This window comes from Somniosus microcephalus, chromosome 4 (assembly GCF_052327205.1).
Source record: "Somniosus microcephalus isolate GS21.2 chromosome 4, FLI_Smic_1.0, whole genome shotgun sequence".
Classification (NCBI taxonomy): Eukaryota; Metazoa; Chordata; class Chondrichthyes; order Squaliformes; family Somniosidae; genus Somniosus; species Somniosus microcephalus.
Genome location: NC_140990.1, coordinates 310,004,558 through 310,029,612, shown reverse-complemented (window position 1 = coordinate 310,029,612; position 25,055 = coordinate 310,004,558). Strand labels below are relative to the sequence as shown.

Sequence of the window (25,055 nt, the reverse complement as noted above, 5' to 3'; positions counted from 1 at the left end):
ATATTATCAAACAAAATTTGACACCGAGCCACATAAGGCGCTATTCGGACAGGTGACCAAAAACAGTGTCAAAGAGGTAGGTTTTAAGGAACGTCTTAAAGGAGGAGAGAGAGAGGTACAGAGGCAGCGAGATTTAGGCAGGGAATTCCAGAGCTTAGGGCTTTGGTAGCCGAAGGCATGGCCGGCAATGGCGTCTCAATGAAAATCTGGAATGCGCGAGAGGCCAGAATTGGAGGAGCGTGGAGATCTCGGAGGGTTGTAGGGATGGAGGAGGTTACAAATACAGTTACATGTTCATCTAATGAACATATTATTGTTCCATACTCAAGTACATTTTATCAGAATGAATTATCCATGTTATTTATTGAAAATCTTTCCGAGCAAGATAATCCCATCTATAATGCAATAGAAAAGTGAGATACATCACTGTGTCTCTGGTACTTCAGGAGAAGTATGTATTATTCATCGGTACAACAAATTCTGAAAATCTGGCACTCTGATAAACCTTTCTTATCCGGCACCTACGGGACCAGGATGGTGCCGGCTGATGAAAAATTCCGGATAACAGAGAGGTAGGCTATTTTTAATACAAACAAAAATAAAAACCACTGAGTAACTCGGCCACCGCGGGAGACTCGGACTCGGCAAAACGAGTGCTGGATGGATTCGGCAAGATTATCGGTTATCTATTTTGCCGGTTATTAAACAATTCTGGATGATTAAGTGCCGTTTAATCAAGAGTTTACTGTATATAAAAGATGGGGAAATAAATTTTGTTGGCAATAGCTTATTTTCTTGATAAATTATTACCTTGTTAAAGAATTTTGTTTTTGGTAAGAATAAATTATTATCTGTAATTTTTATAAGAAATTAATATTTAGTAGGAAAAGCAGACTGTTGGAGACTCGGCCCATGCACTGGAAGCTTTTGATGACTTTGGCAGCTACTTGCACTTAAACAACATGACGAGTTGAGCAAGTTATATAACCCAGAATTATCAGCGGGAACTGTAATTTACAAGCATGGAATGAGGCAGATTTCCTTCTTTAGCACATGGGCAAACGAGACCTGGGTGTCCTTCTGCACCAGTCGCTGAAGGTAAGCATGCAGGTGCAGCAGGCGGTTAAGAAGGCAAATGGTATGTTGGCCTTCGTAGCGAGAGAGTTCGAGTACAGGAACAAGGATGTCTTGCTGCAGTTGTACAGGGCCTTGGTGAGACCGCACCTTGAGTATTGTGTGCCGTTTTGGTCGCCTTATCTGAGGAAGGATGTTCTTGCCATGGAAGGAGTTCAGCGAAGATTCACCAGACTGATACCTGGGATGGCAGGAATGACGTATGAGGAGAGATCGTGTCGATTGGGCTTATACTCGCTGGAGTTTAGAAGAATGAGAGGGGCTCTCATTGAAACTTATAAAATTTTAACAGGACTAGACAGACTAGATGCTGGAAGGATGTTCCCGATGGTCGGGGAGTCCAGAACCAGGGGTCACAGTCTAAGGATAAGGGGTAAGCCATTTAGGGCAGAAATGAGGAGGAATTTCTTCACCCAGAGAGTGGTGAACCTGTGGAATTCTCTGCCACAGAGGGTGATGGAGGCCAATTCATTAAATATATTCAAGAAGGAGTTGGATATATTTCTTAAGGCTAAAGGGATCGAGGGATATGGGGAGAAAGCAGGAACAGGGTACTGAATTTGAATGATCTCATTGAATGGCGGAGCAGGCTCGAGGGGCCGAATGGCCTACTCCTGCTCCTATCTTCGATGTTTCTATGAGTAAAATTCCATATTTATTGCATAAGATTCCAGGATTCCTATTAATGTTTAGCAAATCACATTTTGCGATTCCATTCCCTTTCCATGAAAACTGTAAACCACTGGCCTAGATTATCACTTGTAGAGCATTTTTATTAAAGATACATTCATGAATAGATATTTAGCAGTCTTTTGTTTGGGGAGAAAACAAGGCTCAAATCTCCATGAATCATTTTCATTGCAGTGACATTGTGCATGAGTGATGGGGTGATGGGTCTTGATGCAACTTGTGTTGGCATGTTGCGCATTTGTCAACAAACATGCTTATGTTACTATTTTATTTAAAGTGAGGAAGCCTTGTCTGTAATTGCAACACCTCCTGGCTTACTAGATTTATTATTGGAAATATTAGGGCAATTAGAATCAGCTGTTAGCACAATTCTAATCATTTGAATTTATTTTAAATAGTTTCTGTTGCCCCCCCTCAGCATAGTTCCGGTTTCTCCAATGCCACCAATCCACGTTCCTGCCCACCTGTCCTTTGTGCTTCACCTGGTGCTCCCTCCTTAAGCTGACTGCTTAAATCCCCCAGGGTTTAACATAGAAACATAGAAGATAGGAGCAGGAGTAGGCCATTTGGCCCCTCAAGCCCGCTCCGCCATTCAATGAGATCATGGCTGATCATCCAAATTCAGTAGCCTGTCTCTGCCTGTAAGGGGTTTTCGATCACCGAGGTTTCCCTCTCTAGAGGCCTCTCTCTCTTACACAGTAAAACCTTGAGTGGTTCGACCCACTCGCCCCTTAGGTTCCAGACACTGTGGAGCTTTTACAGCTTTTGGTAGCCAGCGTGTTCTTTTAAGAGCCGTGGAGGAACGTTGATGCGGAGACCAAGAAGGTGATTCGAGTCTGCGTCCCGCCCCGGGGTAACCATCAGGAGATCATCGACAAACCCTGGGCCGTTGACAAGACAAAGGACAGCAGCCCTACAGAAGGAATCTAGCTGAAAAAGGTAATCAGCTAGACTCTGCGAAGAGACCTCTTCAACCATGGTCAAACAGGTGGTCGCCGTCCCCGCCGACGTCCAGGCCTGCCAGTGTCCAGCCTGTCCGTGACCTTCGCCTCGAGGAAGAAGAGTGAGTGTTGCAGCCCGCAGCGCTGACCACGTGGAGACAGGATGCCTGAAAGGATCAAAACGCAGACCTGTTTCAAAACTCTATACTTTCCAACTGGTTTGGTGAGCATGTTTCTGGCCCCTCACAATCTGATCTAGATAGGCTTAGGGGTGGGCATTTAAGGGGTCATTTTAACCATGAGTTGTTGTCCCTCGATGTTCCGTGTGCTTCCCCATTTCATGATGAACTTTGTAAAGTATAATATGCCTGTATCTATCTCAGTCAGTAATGTATTATGAATTTGTTTTTCCCTCCCATGTACCTTTTATTGACTTGCATTTGATTTGTGTTTCTCTATGCAATAAAATTTCATTTCGTTTCCATTAAACCTGGCCTATCGAGTATTCTCTACATTGTAGTTCCTGCACCAAAGTCCAGTGTCTAGAACCTAAGGGGCGAGTGGGTCGAACCACTCAAGGTTTTACTGTGCAAGAGAGAGAGGCCTCTAGAGAGAGAAACCTCTGCGATCGAAAACCCCTTACATGCCTTCTCCCCATATCCCTTGATCCCTTTAGCCTTAAGAAATATATCTAACTCCTTCTTGAATATATTTAATGAATTGGCCTCCACTGCCTTCTGTGGTAGAAAATTCCACAGGTTCACCACTCTCTGGGTGAAGAAATTCCTCCTCATCTCTGTCCTAAATGGCTTACCCCTTATCCTTAGACTGTGACCCCTGGTTCTGGACTCCCTGGCCATCGGGAACATCCTTCCTGCATCTAGTCTGTCCAGTCCTGTTAGAATTTTCTAAGTTTCAATGAGATCCCCTCTCATTCTTCTAAACTCCAGCGAGTATAAGCCCAACCGACCCAATCTCTCCTCATACATCATTCCTGCCATCCCAGGTATCAGTCTGGTGAATCTTTGCTGCACTCCCTCCATGGCAAGAACATCCTTCCTCAGATAAGGCGACCAAAACTACACACAATACTCAAGGTGTGGTCTCACCAAGGCCCTGTACAACTGCAGCAAGACATCATTGTTCCTGTACTGAAACCCTCTCGCTACGAAGGCCAACATACCATTTGCCTTCTTAACCGCCTGCTGTACCTGCATGCTTACCTTCAGCGACTGGTGCACAAGGACACCCAGGTCTCATTACACTTCCCCTTCTCCCAATCTATTGCCATTCAGATAATAATCTGCCTTCTTGTTTTTGCCACCAAAGTGGAAAACCTCGCATTTATCCACAATATACTGCATCTGCCATGCTTCTGCCCAATCACCCAACCGGTTTGTGCTATTACTTTCAACAGCAACATTTATATTGAACATCGAGAAAAGTGTCCCAAGAGCTTCACTGAAGCATCAGGAAAGAAATGGATGCAGAGGAGGAATAGTAGGAGGGGGTGACCAAAGTTTGGTCAGCGAGGTGGGTTTTAAAGGAAGAGCAGGTGGTGGAGAGACAGAGAGAATTTCAAAGCGCGGGGTGTGGCTGGTTGAAGGTGTGGCCATCAATGGTGGGGCAAAAAGGGGGATGCACAAGAGGCTGGAGTCAGTGGAAGGGGGTGTTTGGGGTGGAGGGTTGTAGCGTTGGAAATGGCTACAGAGAGACTGGGCCATGGGGCAGTGGGGGTGACGGGGGGTGGGTGGGATTTAAAGACAAGGATGAGAATTTTAAATGTGAGATGTTGGAGCCAATTTAGGTCAGCAGTGACAGGGGTGGTGTATGAGCAGGACATGTTGCAGGATAAGATTTGGGCAGCCGATGTTTGGATGAGCAGTTCAATGCATGATGCTAGGTGCTATGAGGTGTTGGTTTTTCTGGAGCATTGTGAGGTCTGGTTGGTTTTGGTAGCAGAGTACAATAATCTGGTGATGCGCTATCAATTACTCATAAAAGACCTAGGGCTAGATTTTCAGTATAGGCAGTTTTGGGGCGCTAACCTTAGCGCCCGCCCGAAGTTAGCGCCCGCCCCAAAGTAGCGCCCCGTTGCCGGGAATTCAGTGGCTTCGCCCTAAGAGGTTGGTGGAGCGCTAAAAGAGGCGTTCCACTACTCTCTTTAGGCGCTAAGCCGGCGGTCCAGAGGGATAGCGCCCAGGCGGGGCGCAGCACGGGTGCGGTCATTTTTGCACTGACAGCAGACCCCGTGGTGCCGACCAGCTCTTAAAGGGGGAAGGGACGAATTGGTCTGCTGCCACGCCCTGCACACTGCAGCCTTGCAAAGAGGCCTCAACACTACTGCTCAGCCCCAGGGAGTCATGGCAACGCCAGAGAAGGCCCGTCAGCGTGCCCTGCGCTTCTCAGAGGGTGATCTGGACATAATGGTCACAGCTCTGGAGGTGAGGCGCAAGATCTTGTTTCCAGAGAGTGGGAGGAATCCAACCCACCACGACTACACCAAAGCCTGGAAGCAGATCGCCCAGAGGGTGACGTTCACCGGCGAGGCCCCCAGGACCCACACACAATGCCGTAAGAAATACAACGATCTGACCAGGATTGTGAGGGTGAGTAGCCTTTCCAGTCTCCTCCTCATTCTTGCATGTACACCTGACATGATGGGCAAAGGGACCTGAAAGTCCTTTTGGCCAGCCCTCAGCCAGCAGCATTGGGACAGTCATGAGCATCAAATGGCCATTCGGCACTCTACACTTTGGCCAAGCTATTCCACCATGGGAGGCAGTGCACACTACATCAGGGCTTCACTCTGTCCAAGCTATTCCACCATGGGAGGCAGTGCACACTACATCAGGGCTTCACTCTGTCCAAGCTATTCCACCATGGGAGGCAGTGCACACTACATCAGGGCTTCACTGCGCACTTACAGCCCGTCCTTTCTCTTGCAGGCTAAAGTAGCGTTTAATCGCCAGGCCCGTGCCAGGGGTGGCCGCGCCAAGCTGCAGAAGCTCACTCGGCTGGAGGAGCGCGTGTGTGTGCTCATGGGAGCCCGTGTGATTGTCCCCACAGCGTGCGGTGTATCCGACCCTCCACTGCCCGGCAATGGTAAGGACCTCGCCTTTTGGCCCTCTCGCGTCGCACTGGCCCATCCGAGCTACCTCCTTTGCCACTGTCCCACCAATGCGCTGAATCCCACCAGTCCTAACTCCCTCGCTGACGCCGTCTCCTCACTCTGAAGCTACTCTTGTGCATTCCTGCTTTCAGCTGGTGACGACCAGGACCCTGAGGCTGCCAGTGACAGCACCTCCAACCAGGAGGAGGAGGAGGAGCAAGCCGGACCTTCGGGGGAACAGTCACGTCCCGCAGGAGAGGAGGAAATGCTCGACACCTCCTCACTGGACGAGTGCCTGGAGGAACTGTCGCAGGGCAATGCAGCTTCTGGGACCAGTGGCGTCCAGCCACCCAGCAGCCGTGCGCGTGGCCCGCGGCCTTCCCCCCAAAGGGGGGAAGGATCAGAGGGGAGTGCTGCTGCTCGGCACACTCGCCGTCACCAACGCGGCAAGGGTCCCCTAGTTCGGCCCCCTCCTCCCCAGCGGGAGAGTCGCGACTCCAGTCCGGACACCTTCACTTCGGAGGAGGTGCGGAAGCTCGATCAGATGGCCGACGACTCGGACCGGCGCCACACGGAGCTCATGAGCGTGGTGGGGCGCATGCCTGAGGCCATCGAGTCGCTGGCGACCAGTGTGCGCGAGTTCGGGGCAGCAACTGCCGCGACTGGCCGCATGCTAACTGATGCCGTCAAGACCCTGGCGGATGTGATGCGCGCGCACACCAGGACCACAGGGCCACTCACTGCTGCCACACGCGCTGTCTCAGGCAGGCATCGCCAGGGCAGGCGCCGCGCTGGACCATCCCAGCAAGCCGGCCGTCGGCTGATTGCTGCGGATCCTGCAGTGCGGGCCCGGCCGAGTGCCACCGCGCCACAGCACCAGCCAGCGCATCCCAGACGCCAGCTGGCCCACATTGCGCCATCCGTCGCCGCCATTCCCCCTCTGGGGCGTCAAGGGCAAGCGGCTGCAGCTGATGGTGGCCAGGCTCAGGTGCGCCACTCAGGAGACGGCCCCTCGAGGCCCAAACGCCGTGTAGGCCGCCCCCCAGCGGCATCTGGCGGAAGGGCATCTGAGCCTCAGGCGCCTTCCCCCAGCCTCGCAGCAGCCACTGGGCAGAGCTTGCGAAGGAGCAGCAGGCAGGGCAGGGGAGGCAAAATGCTGGCCAAGGTCTCGCCCTCGCGGGCCACTCAGTAGAGGGTGTGGCCAGCTTTCCTTTAATATGGCGGTGGCCATCTTTATTTTGCCCATGGTTGTGCTTTTGGAGGGCTTTTTTTTTGCGTTAGGCCGACGTTGAGGCCCGGTTTCAATAAAGGTGGAGTGGCTCCTCCCCAGTTTGTGGGAGTGAGTCGTTTGTTGGGCTTTTTGTGGGGCCCGTTTATTGTTTTTGGGGATTCATGTGGGAAGGGCTTTTCATTTTTGTTTAATAAAAAATTATCTTTATTCATGCAGTCTCCATGGTTGTTCTTCTTAGTGTTTGTTGGCTTCGCCGGCTGAGGGCTTGCGGAGCGGCTGCATTCATCTTCCCTCATGGCCCCTGGCCATTCCCTGACAGGGGGCTTAGAAGTACCGTGTAATAAGGTGGCGTCGTGCGGCCCTTGGCCCTGGTCGCTCCCTCCTGGGAACGTACTCCTGCTCCTCCTCCTCCTCCTCCTCCTCCTCCTCATGCTCCTCCTGCTCCTCCTCCTGAGGTGCTGGTCCAACGTCAGGTGGCAGTGCCTGAGTCCTGCGGATAGCCAGGTTGTGTAGCATGCAGCAAACCACCACAAATTGGGAGACCCGGTCCGGCGAATACTGGAGAGCTCCTCCGGAGCGATCAAGGCAGCGGAACCGCTGCTTGAGGACCCCAATAGTTAGCTCGATGATGTTGCGGGTGGTTTGATGGCTCTCGTTGTAGGCCTCTTCAGCAGCGGTCCTGGGCGCGCGGAGCGGGGTCATGAGCCAGGTGCACAAAGGATAGCCTTTGTCCCCGAGTAGCCATCCTCTTGGGGGAGGCTGTGCCTGGAACATGTCATGCACAGTACTCTGCCGCAGGATAAAGGCATCGTGGCTGCTGCCTGGGAAGCTGGCATTGACTGCCATGATGCGCTGCTTGTGGTCACAGACCAGCTGCACATTCAGAGAATGGTAGCCCTTCCTGTTGCGATACTGCTCGCCATGCTCCAGAGGGGCCCGCAAAGCCACATGCGTACAGTCAATGGCGCCCTGCACCAAGGGGAATTCCCCGAGTCTGGAAAATCCCAATGCGCGCTGATGCTGGCTCTCCAGGGCCATGGGGAAGGAGATGAATTGGCTTCTCCTTCTGAACAGTGCTTCGGTCACCTGGCGGATGCAGCGATGCGCGCCGTACTGGGAGATGTTTGCTATGTCCCCAGCAGCGTATTGGAAGGAGCCGGTGGCATAGAAGTTCAATGCCACCGTCACCTTCACTTCCACCGACAGAGACGTCCTGCACCTGAGCTTTGGCCGCAGATCTCGGCGAAGCAGGTGGCAGATCTCTGCAATCACCCCCTTTCGGAATCGGAGCCTTTTAACACATCGCGCGGCACTCATGTTTAGGTAGGAGCGCTGCTGGCGGTATAGCCTGACTGGGTAAGGCCTACGTGGCCGACGCCTGTAGCCCCCTCTGCCTCTAGCCAGGGCGGCCCCTCTCACAATGCATCTGCGAGCCCTACGGACATGGAGCTGCAGCTCCGCGTTGGCACCCCATGCGACCCCCATCAAATCCTGGCAAACACTCTAATTTCCAAATGGCCACTTGCAGCGCTGTTGCCTGAGTCCAAAAATACCTGGCTCTTGCTGCTTGAAACCAGTTAGCTATCCTCCTTGTTGTGTCTCCAGAAATGCGTTGCACAAGACTGTTTTCTGAAAAAAGGATGGCCTTTATACTGGAGAGGACGTTCCCTTTAATTAGCGCCCCCCGGGGCCCGCGCTGGTTGTGTTGCGTTCCTTTTTCCAAACGCTCCGGCCGCCCGCCGCACAATGGGGCGGTCCGACTGAAGTTTGCAATCGGGGCGGCCAAAGGGCGTTGCACAAGGATGTGACGTCATTTTCTGCGCGCGCATCCGGGCGGGCGCTAAACTTTGCGCCGGCGCTAACGGGCAACTTAATTTGGGGCGGGGCGCAAACTGCGCTGCGCCCGGGCGCTACACGCATAGCGCCCGGAAATCACTTCTCTTAAGGCGCTAACTGCTGGCGCAAGCAACTGAAAATCTAGCCCTGAGAGTTAAGAGAGTAACTAAAGGCTTTTATTAACAAAAGAATGAAGGCCTGCCTCGAGTGGACGACCGGTCCAGAATACAAAGGGGCTGGGGAGCAGTCACCTTTATACTAGGACTTGTGGGAGGAGTCAGCCGAGGCATGTCCAGGCATGTACACAGTGGAATACAAACAGTGGTTTACCACATTCACCCCTTGTTTAAAATTGAGTCCGGCGGGGTGAAGTGTATTAAAAGTTAGTGTATTGGAGTCTCTCCGGAGGTCTTGTCTGCCGCTGTGATCGGCGTGGCGACGGCAGGGGTAGTGGAGCTTCCGGCGTCGAGTCCCGCGTAGGCTGTGGCACAGGCGTGTCGTCCTCGTAGATGTCGAGCGGGTCGCTGGGCCCAGGCCTGCCGTCTGCCGGGGCTGGATATCGGATCATGGGGGGGGTGGTAGTGAGTAGTGGGTTACTGCGGCCCCCGAGGGTGCAAGGTCTCTTATGGAGACTGTGTCCTCCCGCCCGTCCGGGTATGCAATGTAAGCATAGAAACATAGAAACATAGAGATAGGAACAGGAGTAGGCCATTCGGCCCTTCGAGCCTGCTCCGCCATTCAATGAGATCATGGCTGATCTTCGTCTGAGATCATAGCTGATCTTACCAGTTCAGTACCCCGTCCCCGCCTTTTCTCCGTAACCCTTAATCCCCTTAGCCTTCAGAAATATATCCAATTCTCTCTTGAAAATATTTATTGAATTAGCCTTCACAGCCCTCTGTGGCAGGGAATTCCACAGGCTCACCACTCTTTGAGTGAAGAAATTCTTCCTCATCTCTGTTTTAAATGATTTGCCCGCTATTTTTAGACTGTGGCCCCTGGTTCTGTGCTCCCCTGCCATTGGAAACATTCTCTCTGAATTCAGCCTGTCCAGGCCTGCCATAATTTTATATGTTTCGATGAGATCCCCTCTCAATCTTCTAAACTCCAGTGAGTACAAGCCCAAACTATTCAATCTCTCCTCGTAGGTCATTCCCGCCATTCCAGGTATCAGCCTGGTGAATCGCCGCTGCACTCTTTCCATGGCAAGAACATCCTTCCGCAGATGGGGCGACCAAAACTGTACACAATACTCCAGATGCGGTCTCACCAGCACCTTGTACAGCTGTAGTAAGGTATCCCTATTCCTATACTCGAACCCCCTTGATATGAAGGCCAACATACCATTTGCCTTCTTAATCGCCTGTTGCACCTGCATGCTCTCCTTCAGTGACTGGTGCACAAGAACACCCAGGTCCCTCTGCACTTCCCCATCTCCCAATCTATTGCCATTTAGATAATAATCTACCCTCCTGTTTTTACCCCCAAAGTGGATAACCTCGCATTTATCCACATTATAGTGCATCTGCCACGTATCCGCCCATTCCCCCAACCTGTCCAAATCGCACTGTAGCCTCCTGACATCCTCATCAGAGCCCACCCCTCCTCCTAGTTTAGTGTCGTCAGCGAACTTGGAAATATTGCATCCAATTCCCTGATCCAGATCATTTATATATATTGTGAACAGCTGGGGTCCCAGGACAGATCCTTGCGGCACCCCGCTGGTCACTGCCTGCCACTCCGAAAACGAGTTACTGGGGGTTGGCGTGGAGGAGGTCGACCCTCTCGACCAGGGGGTCTGTTTTATGGGTCCTCACGTGCCTTCTCAGTAGGACCGGCCCTGGGGACGTCAGCCATGGCAGTCGCGATGTCCCCGATGTGGACTTCCTTGGGAAGACAAACATTTTCTCATGAGGGGTGGCGTTAGTGGCAGTGCAGAGCAGTGACCGAATAGAGTGGAGCGCATCGGGGAGCACATCCTGCCAGCGGGAGGTTGGAAGGCCCCTAGACTTTAAGGCTAGCAGGGCGGCCTTCCAAACTGTCGCATTTTCTCTTTCCACCTGTCCGTTCCCCCGGGGGTTGTAACTGGTGGTCCTGCTTGTGGCAATACCCCTAGTTAGCAGGTACTGACGGAGTTCGCCACTCATAAACGATGAGCCCCGGTCGCTATGGATATAGCTGGGGAAACCGAACAGGGTGAAGAGGTCGTTCAGACATTTAATGACCGTGGCACTGGTCATGTCCGGGCAGGGGATGGCGAACGGGAAACGGGAGTACTCATCAATAATATTGAGGAAGTACACATTGCGGTCGGAGGAGGGGAGAGGCCCTTTAAAATCAATGCTCAGGCGCTCGAAGGGGCGAGTGGCTTTTATCAGGTGGGCCCTGTCTGGTCTATAGAAGTGCGGTTTGCACTCAGCGCAGACTTGGCAGTTCCTGGTCATGGTCCTGACCTCCTCAATAGAGTAAGGCAGGTTGCGGGCCTTGATGAAGTGGAAGAACCTGGTGACCCCCGGGTGGCAGAGGTCATTGTGGAGGGCCCGCAGTCTATCGATCTGCGTGCTGGCACAGGTGCCACGCGATAGCGCATCCGGGGGTTCATTGAGCTTCCCGGGCCGGTACAAGATCTCGTAATTGTAGGTGGAAAGTTCGATTCTCCACCTCAAGATCTTGTCATTTTTGATTTTGCCCCTCTGCTTGTTGTTAAACATGAAAGCAACTGAACGTTGGTCAGTGAGCAGGGTAAATCGTTTTCCGGCCAGGTAGTGCCTCCAATGACGCACAGCCTCCACAATCGCCTGGGCCTCCTTCTCAACAGCGGAGTGTCTGGCCTCCGGGCCTTGGAGGGTTCGTGAAAAGAAGGCCACGGGTCTCCCCGCCTGATTGAGGGTAGCGGCCAGGGCAAAGTCGGACGCGTCGCTTTCCACCTGGAAGGGGATGGATTCGTCCACTGCGTGCATGGTGGCTTTGGCAATGTCTTCCTTGATACGGTGGAAGGCTAAGCGGGCCTCTGCCGTCAAGGGAAAAGAGGTGGACTTGATCAGCGGATGGGCCTTGTCCGCATAGTAGGGGACCCACTGGACATAATAGGAGAAAAACCCTAGGCACCTCTTCAGGGCCTTGAGGCAGTGGGGCAGTGGGAGTTCCATAAGGGGACGCATCCGGTCGGGGTCGGGGCCGATGACTCCGTGTTCCACAACACAGCCAAGGATGGCGAGGCGGTTTGTGCGGAATATGCACTTCTCCTTGTTATATGTCAGGTTCAGGAGTTGGGCGGTGCGGAGGAATTTTTCGAGGTTTGCGTCATGGTCCTGCAAGTCACGGCCGCAGATGGTCACATTGTCCAGATATGGGAAAGTGGCCTGCAACGCATTTTGATCTACCATCCGGTCCATCTCCCTTTGGAAGACGGAGACCCCGTTGGTGACGCCAAAGGGAACCCTAAGGAAGTGATAGAGGCGGCCGTTTGCCTCAAAGGCAGTATACTGGCGGTCCTCAGGGCGGATAGGGAGCTGGTGGTACGCTGATTTCAGGTCAATGGTCGAGAAGACGCGGTACTGCGCGATCTGGTTGACCATATCAGCTATGCGGGGGAGTGGGTAGGCGTCCAGCAGGGTGTAGCGATTTATTGTCTGGCTGTAGTCGATGACCAGGCGCTGCTTCTCGCCGGTCTTAATGACCACAACCTGGGCTCGCCAGGGGCTGGTGCTGCCCTCAATAATCCCTTCCTTCAGGAGCCGCTCCACTTCGGTTTTAATGAAAACCCTGTCCCCGGCACTGTATCGCCTGCTCTTTGTGGCGATGGGCTTACAGTCGGGGGTGAGGTTAGCAAACAGTGGGGGGCGGTGACTCTGAGTGTGGAGAGGTTGCACCTGGTGCGCGGCGGGCAATTTGGGAGCTGCTGGCTGCGGACTGTGAGTGGGGGTAGGGGTCCACCGTACGCCATCGTAACACTTTTAAGGTGGCACTGAAAATCTAACCCCAGCAGGACGGCAGCGCAGAGGTCGGGCAGGACCAGAAGTTTAAAATGATCGTACACGGTCCCGTCTACTACGAGTGTCACTACGCAGTAGCCGCCGATGTCCGCCGACTGGGACTCGGAGGCCATAGAAATCCGCTGGTGCGCAGGCAGGACTGGGAGAGAGCAACGCCGCACCGTGTCGGGGTGGATGAAGCTCTCCGTGCTCCCAGAGTCAAAAAGGCAGGTTGTATCGTGGCCATTTACCTTAATGTCCATTGTGGAACTGGCCAGCTGGTGCGGTCTCGTTTGGTCCAGTGTAACGGATGCCAGCGTAGGGGTCGGTGTGTTGCTGTGGGTATCAGATGAGGCGGTGTTGGGGGCCTGCTGCGTTCCGGCTGTCGTCCAAGATGGCGGCGTCCATGATCCCCATGTGGCTGGAGGCGTCCAAAATGGCTGCTGTACCGGTGGTTCACACATGGCCGGGGAGGCCCAAGATGGCGGCCCGCATGGCCCACACGCGGTGCTGCTGGGGTTCGGGGTGGCTTTGGCCCTGCAGACGTTAGCGTAGTGTCCCTTCTTCCTGCAGCCCGAGCAGATCGCGTTTTTCGCCGGGCAGCACGCTCTGGGGTGTTTTGCCTGGCCACAGAAGTAGCATTTCTGGCCTTGGGGCACTGCTGTCTGGCCTTGGGACACTGCTGCGGTAGTTGGGCCGTTGCTGGGGTGTGGCTGGGGTGGCACGGCGCTATGAGGCGGTTCTACCGTGTCCCAGGCTGTCATTCCTCGCGGCGTCCACGGTGCAGAGGAGTAGGCATCCATGCCCCGGTAGGCTGCATCCAATGATAGTGCGAGTTCAGAGGCCTTGTTGAGGTCGAGGTCACTCTGCTCCAACAGTCGCTGTCGGGTGTAATTGGATCTGTGGCCCGCTACAAAAGCGTCCCGGATAAGTTCCTCTGTGTACACGGCGGCCTTTACATCCTTACAACCACAGGCCCGGCCAAGCACAGGCAGTGCCTGAAGGTATTCCACGGTCGATTCCCCAGGTTGTTGTTTACGACTCCCCAGAAGGTGCCTGGCGTACACTTCGTTCACTGGGCGCGTGTACTGGTCCTTGAGGAGCTTGATAGCGTCCGCGTACGAGGTCGCGTCTTGGATGACCGAGTACACTCGGTGGTTCACTTTGGAGGTCAGGACATCCAGTTTGTCCTCGTCCGATTTGATTGCTGCGGAGGCGGTCAGGAATTTTTCGAAACACTTAAGCCAGTGAGTAAACTTGGTGGATGAGTCCGCCTCCCGATGATCTAAGTCCAGGCATGCTGGTGTGAGGATCTTCTCCATTATAAAAATGTTGTTAATAAAATTGATGCGCTATCAATTACTCATAAAAGACTGAGAGTTAAGAGAGTAACTAAAGGCTTTTATTAACAAAAGAATGAAGGTCTGCCTCGAGTGGTCGACCGGTCCAGAATACAAAGGGGCTGGGGAGCAGTCACCTTTATACTAGGACTTGTGGGAGGAGTCAGCCGAGGCATGTCCAGGCATGTACACAGTGGAATACAAACAGTGGTTTACCACATCTGGGATACCCTGGCAGGATGAGACATTATTGGGCTGGATTTTCCGAGCGGAGGCGGGTTGGCGGCAGGACTGTTAGTCGGCGGGTTCCAGTCCCGCTCCTGGCTCCAGCCAGTCTGCTGACACAATTTTCTGTTGATTGGGCTCGTTAAGCCTGCCCTGCGCGTTACCTGCCCTGATCACAAGGTGCAGGTCTGCTGAACTGCTCTGATGACGAGTTTGCAGCCAGTGTATTTAAGGGGACCGTGTCCCCATTGGCACTCACTTCGTTTCTGAACCTCCTAAGTGCTGCTGCTCTCCACGATGTCTGCAGAGAGACCAAAGGCTGCTCCCCGCTTCAACAATGACTCACTCCATGTTCTTGTGGAGGGAGTCAGAAGATGTCGGGAGGTCCTATACCCAGGGAATGGAAGAAGGAAACTGCCTCAGCAGACAAAGGCAGCCTGGCTGCAAATAGCTGAGGAGGTAACTGCAAGGTGTCTGGTCAGTCGCATCTGGATCCAATGTAGGAAGCGGTTCAATGATCTCCTGTGTTCTGGAAAAGTGAGTATAAAATCAAACTTACCTTAATTCTGCTGTGCCTGTCATCACATCCCCATCACTCTGCACTGCCAACCCTACTCCTGCATATCCTAACTCACCCCAACATCTCTTGCACCATCACCCATCCCTCTATCTATGTACAGAATCACTTCCCCATCTTACTATGCGACCCTCACACTCACCCTCAATGTTATGCAATGACAACAACTAACAACTTAAAAGGAGGAAACTTGGTAATGGGAACCCACTCCATCATAATCTCCCTCTAAATGTCTATCTTATCCATTCTTTACTCATTTCATCACTCTCACTGAAACTCCACCTCTTTCCCTCATTGCAGGAAAAGAGCCCACAATAAGAGGGAGAGGGAGAGAACAGGAGGAGGACCACCATCGTTCTCACAGCTCGCCCACGCTGAGGAGAACGCTCTCGACATTGCGGGGACAGTTGAAGAGCTCGAAATGGAGGACAGAGAGAGAGGCTCAGTAATTCTCCATCCATCTTATTTGGCATTAATGAGTGACACATATTGGATCTGATGTCAATGGAAATTGAATGCTCATCATGTGCACAAGGGGATGTGTCTGCAATCTACATATCACATGTCTAACTCATGTCTTTACTCTCCCACAGGACCATCAAGAGCCCCCTCCCCTACTGTCCAGGAGCAAGAGCAGGAGGACTCCTCAGAGGATGCTGCATCCTCTGAGGGAGCAGCGTCAGCAGAAATGAGCACACCCAGCACCAGCGCAGAGGTGCACACCTCGGTGGGTCGTATGTGAGATAGAGTAGTGTTGTCACCTGGTGAATCACAACTCATGAGTGAGCAAGAGCAGATGGTGGAGATAGGGACAGCAATGGAGAGTCCTTGTCGGAGGCCACAGGGCGCTCTGCTCAGCTGCATGTAGACGCTGTGCCTCTGGGGCCATGCAGAAAGAGAGAGGTGCTGGAGCTTCAGGAACAAGTGCAGGAGTCTCTGACTGGGTTTGCAACCATGGTGACTGCGAGTGTACAGAGAATGGAGGCATCCATCTCAATTATGAGTAACGCCATGGCGGATGCAATGGCAAATGTAGGTACCGCCATGGAGGACATAAATCGCCAGACTCAGAACAACATGGTAACACTTCTAACTAGATGGTCAGCTATGGAGGATAGATGGGCATCTATTGCGGAGAGGAACTAAAGTTTCATGGACGAACCCGTTATGAGGAATGTCAATACAGACATGGGTCCTCATGGCCCCACTGCTGTGCAGCAAGGTGCTCTCCAGCTACTTGCTAGCAGAGAAGTGCGGGTGGCCCATGAGAGGGATGATGGTGGGAGGGGACATGCAAGTTGGGGCTCCTCTCCAAGCGCTCACACTGCCAACCCATTGCAACCCCTCGGTCACAATTTGAGGTGGCACAGTGAAGGGTGAGGGCGCTTTTTATGTCCAGCAATGCTGGTGACAGTGCAAGGAATGCACAGATCATTGTAGAGATGCTCTATGGTGTTGAAGTGTGGTCATGGCAACCTTCATATGCATGTGGCAGCCACATGCCTGTGCTGCATAAATGTAGGTGAATCTGGCATTGATTAGGCCATCCCTGGCGTCATGGGCAGCAATGTGCTCACATGCTGGTCGCAATAGGTCAGTTGCCTCCTCCAGGTATTCCTCATCTGGGACCTCATTCTGCTCATCCTCCTCCTCCTCCTCCTTCTCTGATGAGGCTGTGCACTCTGCACCTTGTTCCTCAGGCAGCGCTAATCCTCGCTGCAGTGCGATGCTGTGCAGGGCACAGCAGACAGCGATGATTCTCGAGACCCTGGCTGATGCATACTGTAGGGCGCCACCAGATCTGTCCAGGCATCTGAAGCGCTTTTCGAGCAATCCTATTGTTTGCTCTTTGACACTTCTGGTGGAAATGTGGCTTTGATTGTAACGCTCCTCAGACTCGTTTGATGGCCTCCTAAACGGTGTCATTGGTCACGTCTTCAGGGGATAGCCCTTGTCTCCAAGGAGCCAGCAGAAAGTTCATTTGGTGGGGCGAAGAGCTGAGGGAAAGTGGACTGGCGCAGGATGCAAGAATCATGGCAAGTGCCGGGAACTTGGCGCACAGATGCATGATGTTCTTCCTATGGTTGCACAACAGCTGGATATTAAGGGAGTGGATCTCTTGGTTGACAAGTACTGCTGGGTTCTGATGGGGTGCCCTGATGGCCACATGTGTGCAGTCAATGACACCCTGCACCCATGGGAAGCCAGCCAGATTGACAAAGCCTAGTGCCCGTGCATTACCACTTGCCTCCTCAGTGGAAAAGTGGATGTAATTGGTGGACTTAGCAAAGAGGGCAGCGCTTTAACCCACGTGATGCATCTGAGGGCGGCCGACTGGGAGATGCCGCTAATGTCTGCTGATGATCCCTGGAAGGACCCTGACGCAAAGAAGTTGAGTGCGGTGGTGACTTTCACAGCCACTGGTAAGGCATGTCCACCTGCTCCTCTGAGCTCCAGGTGTTGATGCAGCAATGTGCAAATGTCTGCGACTACCTCTCGCAAAAAGTCTCAGCCTCCTTTGGCACTGCTGCTCAGTCATGTTGAGGAAGCTCATCCTCTGTCTGTAAACTCTGTGTTGGGGGTATCTCCTGCGGCGAGGTGCAACCCTGAGCTGATGGCCTCTGCCCTGTGCAGCATCAGATAGGTGAGGAGAAGGTTGGTGCTCTTGTTGTTGGTGCTGCTGGTGTGCCTGGTTCTGTTGGTGCTGCGGCTGATCCTCTTCAGATTCTGAGGACCAGGATGAGAGAGTATAAAGCGTTCCCATTCTGCTGTTATATATAGCAGTTGAGGATGAGATGTTATAATCCTGAAATCAGCAGCCTCTGATATTTGAACGTGAACAGATGTGAGCCTTCAGCTTTTATACAGCAGTTGCATCTGTGAACTATTCAGCTCATTGGTGCACCCGACATACTCACCTGACGTGATCTCCGAATGTCGTGAAACCCGTTGAAAATGTGGGAAAATAGGAAAAGGTTGTCAAAATAACAGTTAACAAGCACTTAACAAGGAGTTAATTATCTTAAATCCCTCACCCACCGCTTGGTGTCGGGTCAGCTCTGAAATCACAGACCCAACACTTTGGAAACTCACACGGAGGCAGGATCGCGGCAGGTTCCCAATCCGCCGTCAATCAATTCGAATTTAACAGCTGATCCACCTCCTAACCCGCCCTCTGAGCGCCGGCAAAATCGTGGCCAAGCAGGACCTCAAAAGTGTGGGACTCCATGACAAAGCCTTCCCTCCCTCTTACAGACTTTCAAAACAAAAACTTGGGCAATAATCAATCTCTACTTTTTGATTCATCTTGTCTCTTCTTTTCAAACTTGACAGCTTCCTGTACTGTGGCTTTACGGAATGTAAGTAGCTGAAGTATCATCAATGTTTTATACCATTTAACCAAAAAGAAACAAATTGCTTAAAAAGCTGCCTTGACTCCCTAACGGAATCAAACTCATGACAATAAATGTTTCTCTTTTCAGTCAGCTATAATAAAGTAATTTTGTCGTTAGCGATACTATAGAGTAAATGGGTTTGCCTTTATGAATAAATATAACTGCTCTTCTACTATGAAATTTGTAGAACAAAATATCAATCTAATCCAGCAATTCTCTGTAAAGATTTGGAGCCTCTGTCACCCAAATAGATCTCCTGAAGAAATATGTCTCCATTGCCTATCAAGATAACATTATTAATCTCATATCATTAGTTTAAATTTGCTTGACATTAGACTTTGGCCCAATTACTGCTAATCACCATCATGTATCATTACCAAATATCTTTACGTCAACTCAGAACACATTGCCCGCTGTTAAATATAAGGTATAGGTCAATGAATTATGTTGGAAGGAGCTCCCTCATCTGTAAATTATAATTCTACAGTAGCCTTTGCTTGTTCTGCTTCATTATGAATCTTTTTAGGACAATCCTCTCCTCTCTTCTCTGCTTCATTATGAATCTTTTTAGGACAATCCTCTCCTCTCTTCTTTCTCTACCTTTCTTTTTTTATTTATCATTTCTTATGTTTCTCCCTCTTTTTCATAGAATAAATATTTTAGTATAAAATTATTTTTTTAGACCGTTAAAGACATAACACTAAGTAGATAGCAACGCCGTAACTATTTGTGTGTTGTAAGGATACTGGGATCCTGCCATTCTTATCCAAGGGGAGTGCTGACCTTCTCTTCATCTCCTCCCATTTTTTTAATCCGTTGTTGATTTTCTCCAATCTCCATTCCTTTTACTGACCATTCCATTTCTCCACCTCTTCTTGTTATTCTCCTTTGCTCATTTCCGAATCATCCTGGTTTTCATTATTTCTCACTTCTAGTTTGCTTACAGTTCTACCCTCCATCTCCAATGCCTCTGCTCCTATGATCTACGTTGAGTTTGATTCAGCTCGCCAGCATAGACAGGGCTGGGCTCCAAGAGCAACTGCAGCTCCCACTGTTAATACAGCATTAGTTTATGTTTTTCCCCTTCCTCAGCTCATCTGCTGCTGAAACCCTCATCCATGCCTTTGTTACCTCTAGACCTGACTCTTCCAATGCTCTTCTGGCCGGTTGTTGTTGCTGTTGCTGTTGATAAACTCTATTCCTCAATAGTGTTCAAAATGACTTAACACTGCCAACATGAACACAATGGCCCAGTAATTCCGGGCACAACGCGTGAGTACGGACAGGGTACTCACGCGTGGGCCCGGAGGAATTGCCGGTTTTCAGCATGCACAGCGCATGCGCTGAAAACCGGCATTTCCTGTCCTCTGACCCAAGGGGTTAAGAGGCAGATCGCGCGCGACTGCACAGGCAGCGCGTGCGCAGTAAAATTCCTTTTTTTTTTCAGAGTTGCGCGTGTGTAAAGGCCTCCGGTCTTTACACATAGAAAAACAAGACATAAGTATTTAGTTATTCAGGTAAGTGGGCTTTTAGATCAATGTAGAAATTTTTTTTCCACAGATTTGTTATTTTTAAAGAATTTACAGGATGGTAAATTTAGTTTTAGACCCTATTTTTTTAAAATTTATTTTTTTCAAAAAATTGAATAATTGTTTAAAACATTTTAAAAACTTATTTATAGTTAATACAATCAGTGGGATGTTTTTTAAAATTTTATTTAAAGTTAAAGTAGTGTTTTGGCAGCCCATACTTTTCATGAGTTTGACAGCTCTTACTGTCAAACTCATGAATGAGTTTCCCCTCCCCTGATTGGCTGCACAGTGCTCACCTGATCCCAGCCGGCACATCGCACTAACTACGCCGCTGGATCAGGTAAGCACAGCGCGCCGACATCGGAACCGGGTCTGTGACAGGAAATGCAAGCAGGCCCGGGCTTCAGATGTCGGCGCGCAGGGTGAGTGCAGGTCGGGGGCTTGCACGCGCGGCAAGCCCCCGATCCTAATTTCAGGGCCAATGCTTTGATACTGATGCTGCATTCGTTCAGATTCTGGGAGACTAGCGTCGATGAGCTGGCTCCTGGAATTCGCACTGCCAAATCCAGTTCCCTTAAAAATTGAAGCAGACTTGTAGATGTGCATGAGAAATTGTAACATTTAATGTAACCGAACCCGCCCGCTGGAAACCCACCAGATCGGATTGGGCGCTGGATTTACATTCCGCCTGATTTTACTTTCCATTCATTAGGTTCAAATTAAACCCCTAAATTTTAATTTGAGCAAAAGATTTCCCTAACCCCAGAACTATTATTTCAAAGAGTTATATAATACGCGGTACTTTATCATTTTCTTTCTTTATGAATGATGTAGCTACTCATGAATAAGTCAGTATGAAACCCCACTGTACTTAATACAGAATCCTGCTTCACAGCATACATCCACTAATGAGGGTTTCATGCATTCTTTGAGCAGGAGAGCAATGTCGATCTCTGATCCTGCTCTGCAGCAGCAGTGGCAGGGTCATGTGGAGTATTAAAACTACGACAGACAACCGTACAGGGACAATGTACTTTGATGGTAGAAAAAACGGCACAGTTTGCTCCTGCTTGCCTGGATCTTGCCGTATTAATGCCCTGTAACACCTGAACTCCGGCTAATACTCCTGTCGTGGTTATGAAATGTTAGCGGCACTTGGCAATTTGGACTCATGCAGACGCCTGGAGCCCGGTTGCTCTTACCTTCCTGACTGGAGGAAGAGACTAAATGTGTAAAAGCCGAGAACAATGGGGAGAAAAATAATAAAATAAAAACCTGACAGGAAGTAAATCGCCAATAAATTATATTTGTGTTTGATCACAGTTGTTGGGTTTTGCTGTGCGCACTTCAGAAAGTACAGCAAAAAAATAATTAATTATCGATGGCTTTCATTTAAGATCAAAGCCGTGTGATCCTGAGCACCTCCAATAATTCAGTAAATATATCCAGTCAACGGCTGAGCCACTAGGGGCACTACAGTTGGACTTAATGGGGCAGAAATTGGTATGCGCTGCACCCTGTAATCCCCCTAGACCTCTGCCTTTGGAACATCCCCAATTTTAATCGCTCTACCATTGGTGGCCGTGCCTTCAGCTGCCTAGGTTCTAAGCTCTGGAATTCCCTCCCTAAACCGCTCCTCCTTTCTACCTCTCTTTCCTCCTTTAAGACATAAGAACATAAGAAACAGGAGCAGGAGTAGGCCATTTGGCCCCTCGAGCCTGCTCTGCCATTCAATAAGATCATGGCTCATCTACTTCAAAGCCACTTTCCTGCACTATCCCCATATCCCTTGATTCCCTTAATATCCAAAAAATCTATCGATCTCTGTCTTGAATATACTCTGACAGCCTTCTGGGGTAGAGAATTCCAAAGATTCACCACCCTCCTCTTCGACCAAGCTATTGGTCATTTACCCTAACATCTTATATGGCTCGGTGTTAAAATTGTTTTTATTATAACACTCCTGTGAAGCGCCTTGGAATGTTGTATTACGTTAAAGGCGCTATAAGTTGTTGTTGTTGTAAAATAGTTGCAAAGCATACCAACTTAGCAGTGGAACGGCCTGCACCCAATCTGCGCAGTGTTGGTCCCACTGCTAAATTCGCGGGGTCCATTTTTTACAACCAATGAAGTACTTTTGGAGTGTAGCCACTGTTGTAATGTAGGAAACGCAGCAGCCAAATTGCGCACAGCAAGCTCCCACAAACAGCAAAGTGATAGTGACCAGATAATCTGTTTTAGGAATGTTGATCGAGGGATGAATATTGGCCAGGACTCCAAGAGGAACTCACCTGCTGTTCTTTGAAACAGTGCCATGGGATCTTTTACATCCACCTGGGAGAGCAGATGGGGCCTCGGTTTAACGTCTCATCCGAAAGACGGATGGGAATATTACACAGTCCAGTAAGGAACCTTTGTGGCTTCTATTATGATATATAACTGCGCCATACTTTTAGCCATGAGCTGTGCAGAAATTTGCTGCTCCCACCTCTGTCATTCCTCAACTTATTAAGAACCACAAAATGAGTTTTCACAGATATTAATTGAAGAAGGGATTACAGATCGCTAGTGAAATTCTCTGGCAACTGTCTAATTATGACTAATATAGCAATAACACCATTTTGATGAGCAATATGGTCATCACTGCAGCGAGGTACTCATTACAGGGCCCACTGTGGAGCTGTTTTCATTGTCGTCAGCACTCTTAATGGAACTCCTTCTCAGTACTCAGTCGTCCAGTCAGCAGGTCTCACGCGCACATAGGCGAATGTGTACGTCTATGGTAGAGCTTGAAGTTCAAAGCTTCACGTTCAGCACCTTATCTTTTAGTAGACACTTTGCAGCCCTCTCACTTTACCATTGACTTTAACAACTTCCGACCTTAACCATAGCAGGAAGTGAGCAATGTGAGATGGGTGTGGCAGCGTTTCCAGGGACGGGGTAGTGGGGGAGGGAAGGAGCAGGTTAGTGCTTGAGGTGGGGGGCCCCTGTTGGAACACTGTGCTGGTCGGGTGGCCTGCACATTTGGTGTCAACCTACTTTTTTTCTTCTACCAGGGACCTGGAGCCTGCACATTTCTCATGCTTCCCTTTGACCTTTGTATACCCACATCCCTTTAGCTATTCACCCACTTTCAATGTGTTGCACATGTCCTTTTTATTTTTTTATTTTACTTCTCTCATTATGCCTGCTATTGTCTCATGTTTATATCACTTCTGCCATTAAACTATCTCATATTCTCCACTAAGCAGGGTTGATGTGCCTCAATAAGTTCCGAGACTCGATGTTAGTGAAACAAAACAAGGCTTTTATTAACTTAGAAAGTAACACGTAAAAGAGAGAGATGTCTTCCTTCTGGAGGCTGAGGCCAGACTGAGCCAGCTTACAAAAGGGGCCAGGTATGGGCGGAGCCCTACACACAGCACATTCCAGCACATTCCAATACATAATACAATGAGGACTGGGGGAAGGGAAATGACACTGAAACCTTTTTATTTTTTTATTTTACTTCTCTCATTATGCCTGCTATTGTCTCATGTTTATATCACTTCTGCCATTAAACTATCTCATATTCTCCACTAAGCAGGGTAAAGGTCGTTCTATTTCTTTTCCTTTGTGTATATTTGTGTTTCCCCCCTCCCCCTTGTTAAAGAAGTTAACTTTATAGATTGGACTGCTTTCCATGGAGGTCTGTTCCAAAAAGGGCTTGCCAATATTGTAATTTTGCGTTCTAGTTCTGCAATAACTGTTTAAGGCAAATAAACTGCTTATACATTACATCTACTTGTCAGCATTTATAGGACCCACAACAGGTAATGGTGGTGTAGTGGTTATGTTACTGGTCTAGTCATCCAGAGGCCTGGATGACTAGACCAGAGAATGTAAGTTCGGAATCCCACGAATGGCAGTTTGAAAATTTGAATTCAGTTAAAAAAAATCTGGAAATTAAAAGCTGGTATCACTTAAAGTGACCATGAAGCTGTTGGATTGTTGTAAAAACCCAACTGGTTCACTAATGGCCCTTTGGGGAAGCAACCCTGCTGTCCTTACCCAGTCTGGCCTATACGTGACTCCAGTCCCACATCAATGTGGTTGACCCTTCACTGCCCTCTAAAGTGTCACCACCTTCTCAGGGCAACTAAAGATGGGGAATAAATGCCAGCCTTAGTAGCGATGCCCATACCCTGAGTATGAAACACTAGTCTGTCTCACGTTCCCTATTGCTGGGCAAACAGTCCAACAATCAGTGAATTCTGCTTCACAACGCTAGGAAGAATGTGGGTCAGTTACTTGTGTGATTAGTTTCGTGTGCGGGAAGGTCAATAAGTATCTGCAGTCACCCTGGTTCTGGTATTAAAGGGCTGATTTTACAAAGGTGCTGGATGGAAAATGGTGGGGAGTGAGTTCACAATATGAATCTTGGAAGCCGAGACTCTTCACCAGGAGGACAGTTTTGTATTGTTATCCAGAAATTTGCATTAGACAGCGTGCAGCGACTTGTGTGTGATGTCTGAAGTCTTGACACACCATTTTAATAGAGAAAGAGAGAAAATGAGAGAGAGAGAGAGGAGCGAGAAAGATAAAAAAAATATCCCTACATTGAAACTGGCTTTTAGCTTAAAAGAACTAAATGATTACAACTACTGCTTCATGTCCTGTAATTGTGCAACAAACATTTCATTAATTTCTCTGCTACAAAGTTTTGCTTCATAGAGATGGAATGATGTTGATTTATAACATAATGCTAATATTAACTAACTCATGTATTGTGCTGTTTCAGTCGTGCTGCACCTGCTCAAAAGATTGTCACACTATTGAAAGACCACAAAGGATAAACATGCCTGGAGAGTAGAGTCATCTTTGAAATCCTTTTTATGCACATGCTATGTCAACCATCCATATATTGTACTTCTTACAATCCGAGTAATGATCCTTTGTTTTCTCATATAATACCGTACTCAGCTAATCAAATTTCTGTCATGTATTTCTAAAGGCTATGGCACACACCAGGTGCATTTCAGATGGTGCATGAAAAAGCCTATACTAATGGATGTCCAAGGTCAGAGAT

General features: G+C 49.8%; 1 protein-coding gene and 1 non-coding gene across 2 annotated transcripts; one reads left to right on the top strand and one right to left on the bottom strand.

Annotated features, from left to right (window-relative positions):
* The first annotated feature begins 5,109 nt into the window (after positions 1–5,109).
* Positions 5,110–17,008, top strand: LOC147120587 (uncharacterized). Its single transcript, XM_085984236.1, has 4 exons — positions 5,110–5,374; positions 5,714–5,870; positions 6,030–6,506; positions 16,956–17,008. The coding sequence occupies exons 1-4, from the start codon at positions 5,129–5,131 to the stop codon at positions 17,006–17,008; spliced, it is 933 nt and encodes a 310-aa protein (XP_085840362.1). The 5' UTR covers positions 5,110–5,128.
* A 2,127-nt stretch (positions 17,009–19,135) lies between these two features.
* LOC147120586 (U6atac minor spliceosomal RNA) lies at positions 19,136–19,252 on the bottom strand. Its single transcript, XR_015078254.1, has one exon. It is a non-coding gene; the product is annotated as a U6atac minor spliceosomal RNA (small nuclear RNA).
* Positions 19,253–25,055: the final 5,803 nt, after the last annotated feature.

Coding starts and splice junctions, on each gene's coding strand:
- LOC147120587 (XM_085984236.1), top strand. CDS start 5,129: ATGGCAACGCCAGAGAAGGCCCGTCAGCGTGCCCTGCGCTTCTCAGAG. Junction 5,375..5,713: donor ATCTGACCAGGATTGTGAGG/GTGAGTAGCCTT, acceptor TTTCTCTTGCAG/GCTAAAGTAGCGTTTAATCG. Junction 6,507..16,955: donor CATCGAGTCGCTGGCGACCA/GTGTGCGCGAGT, acceptor AACGCTCCTCAG/ACTCGTTTGATGGCCTCCTA.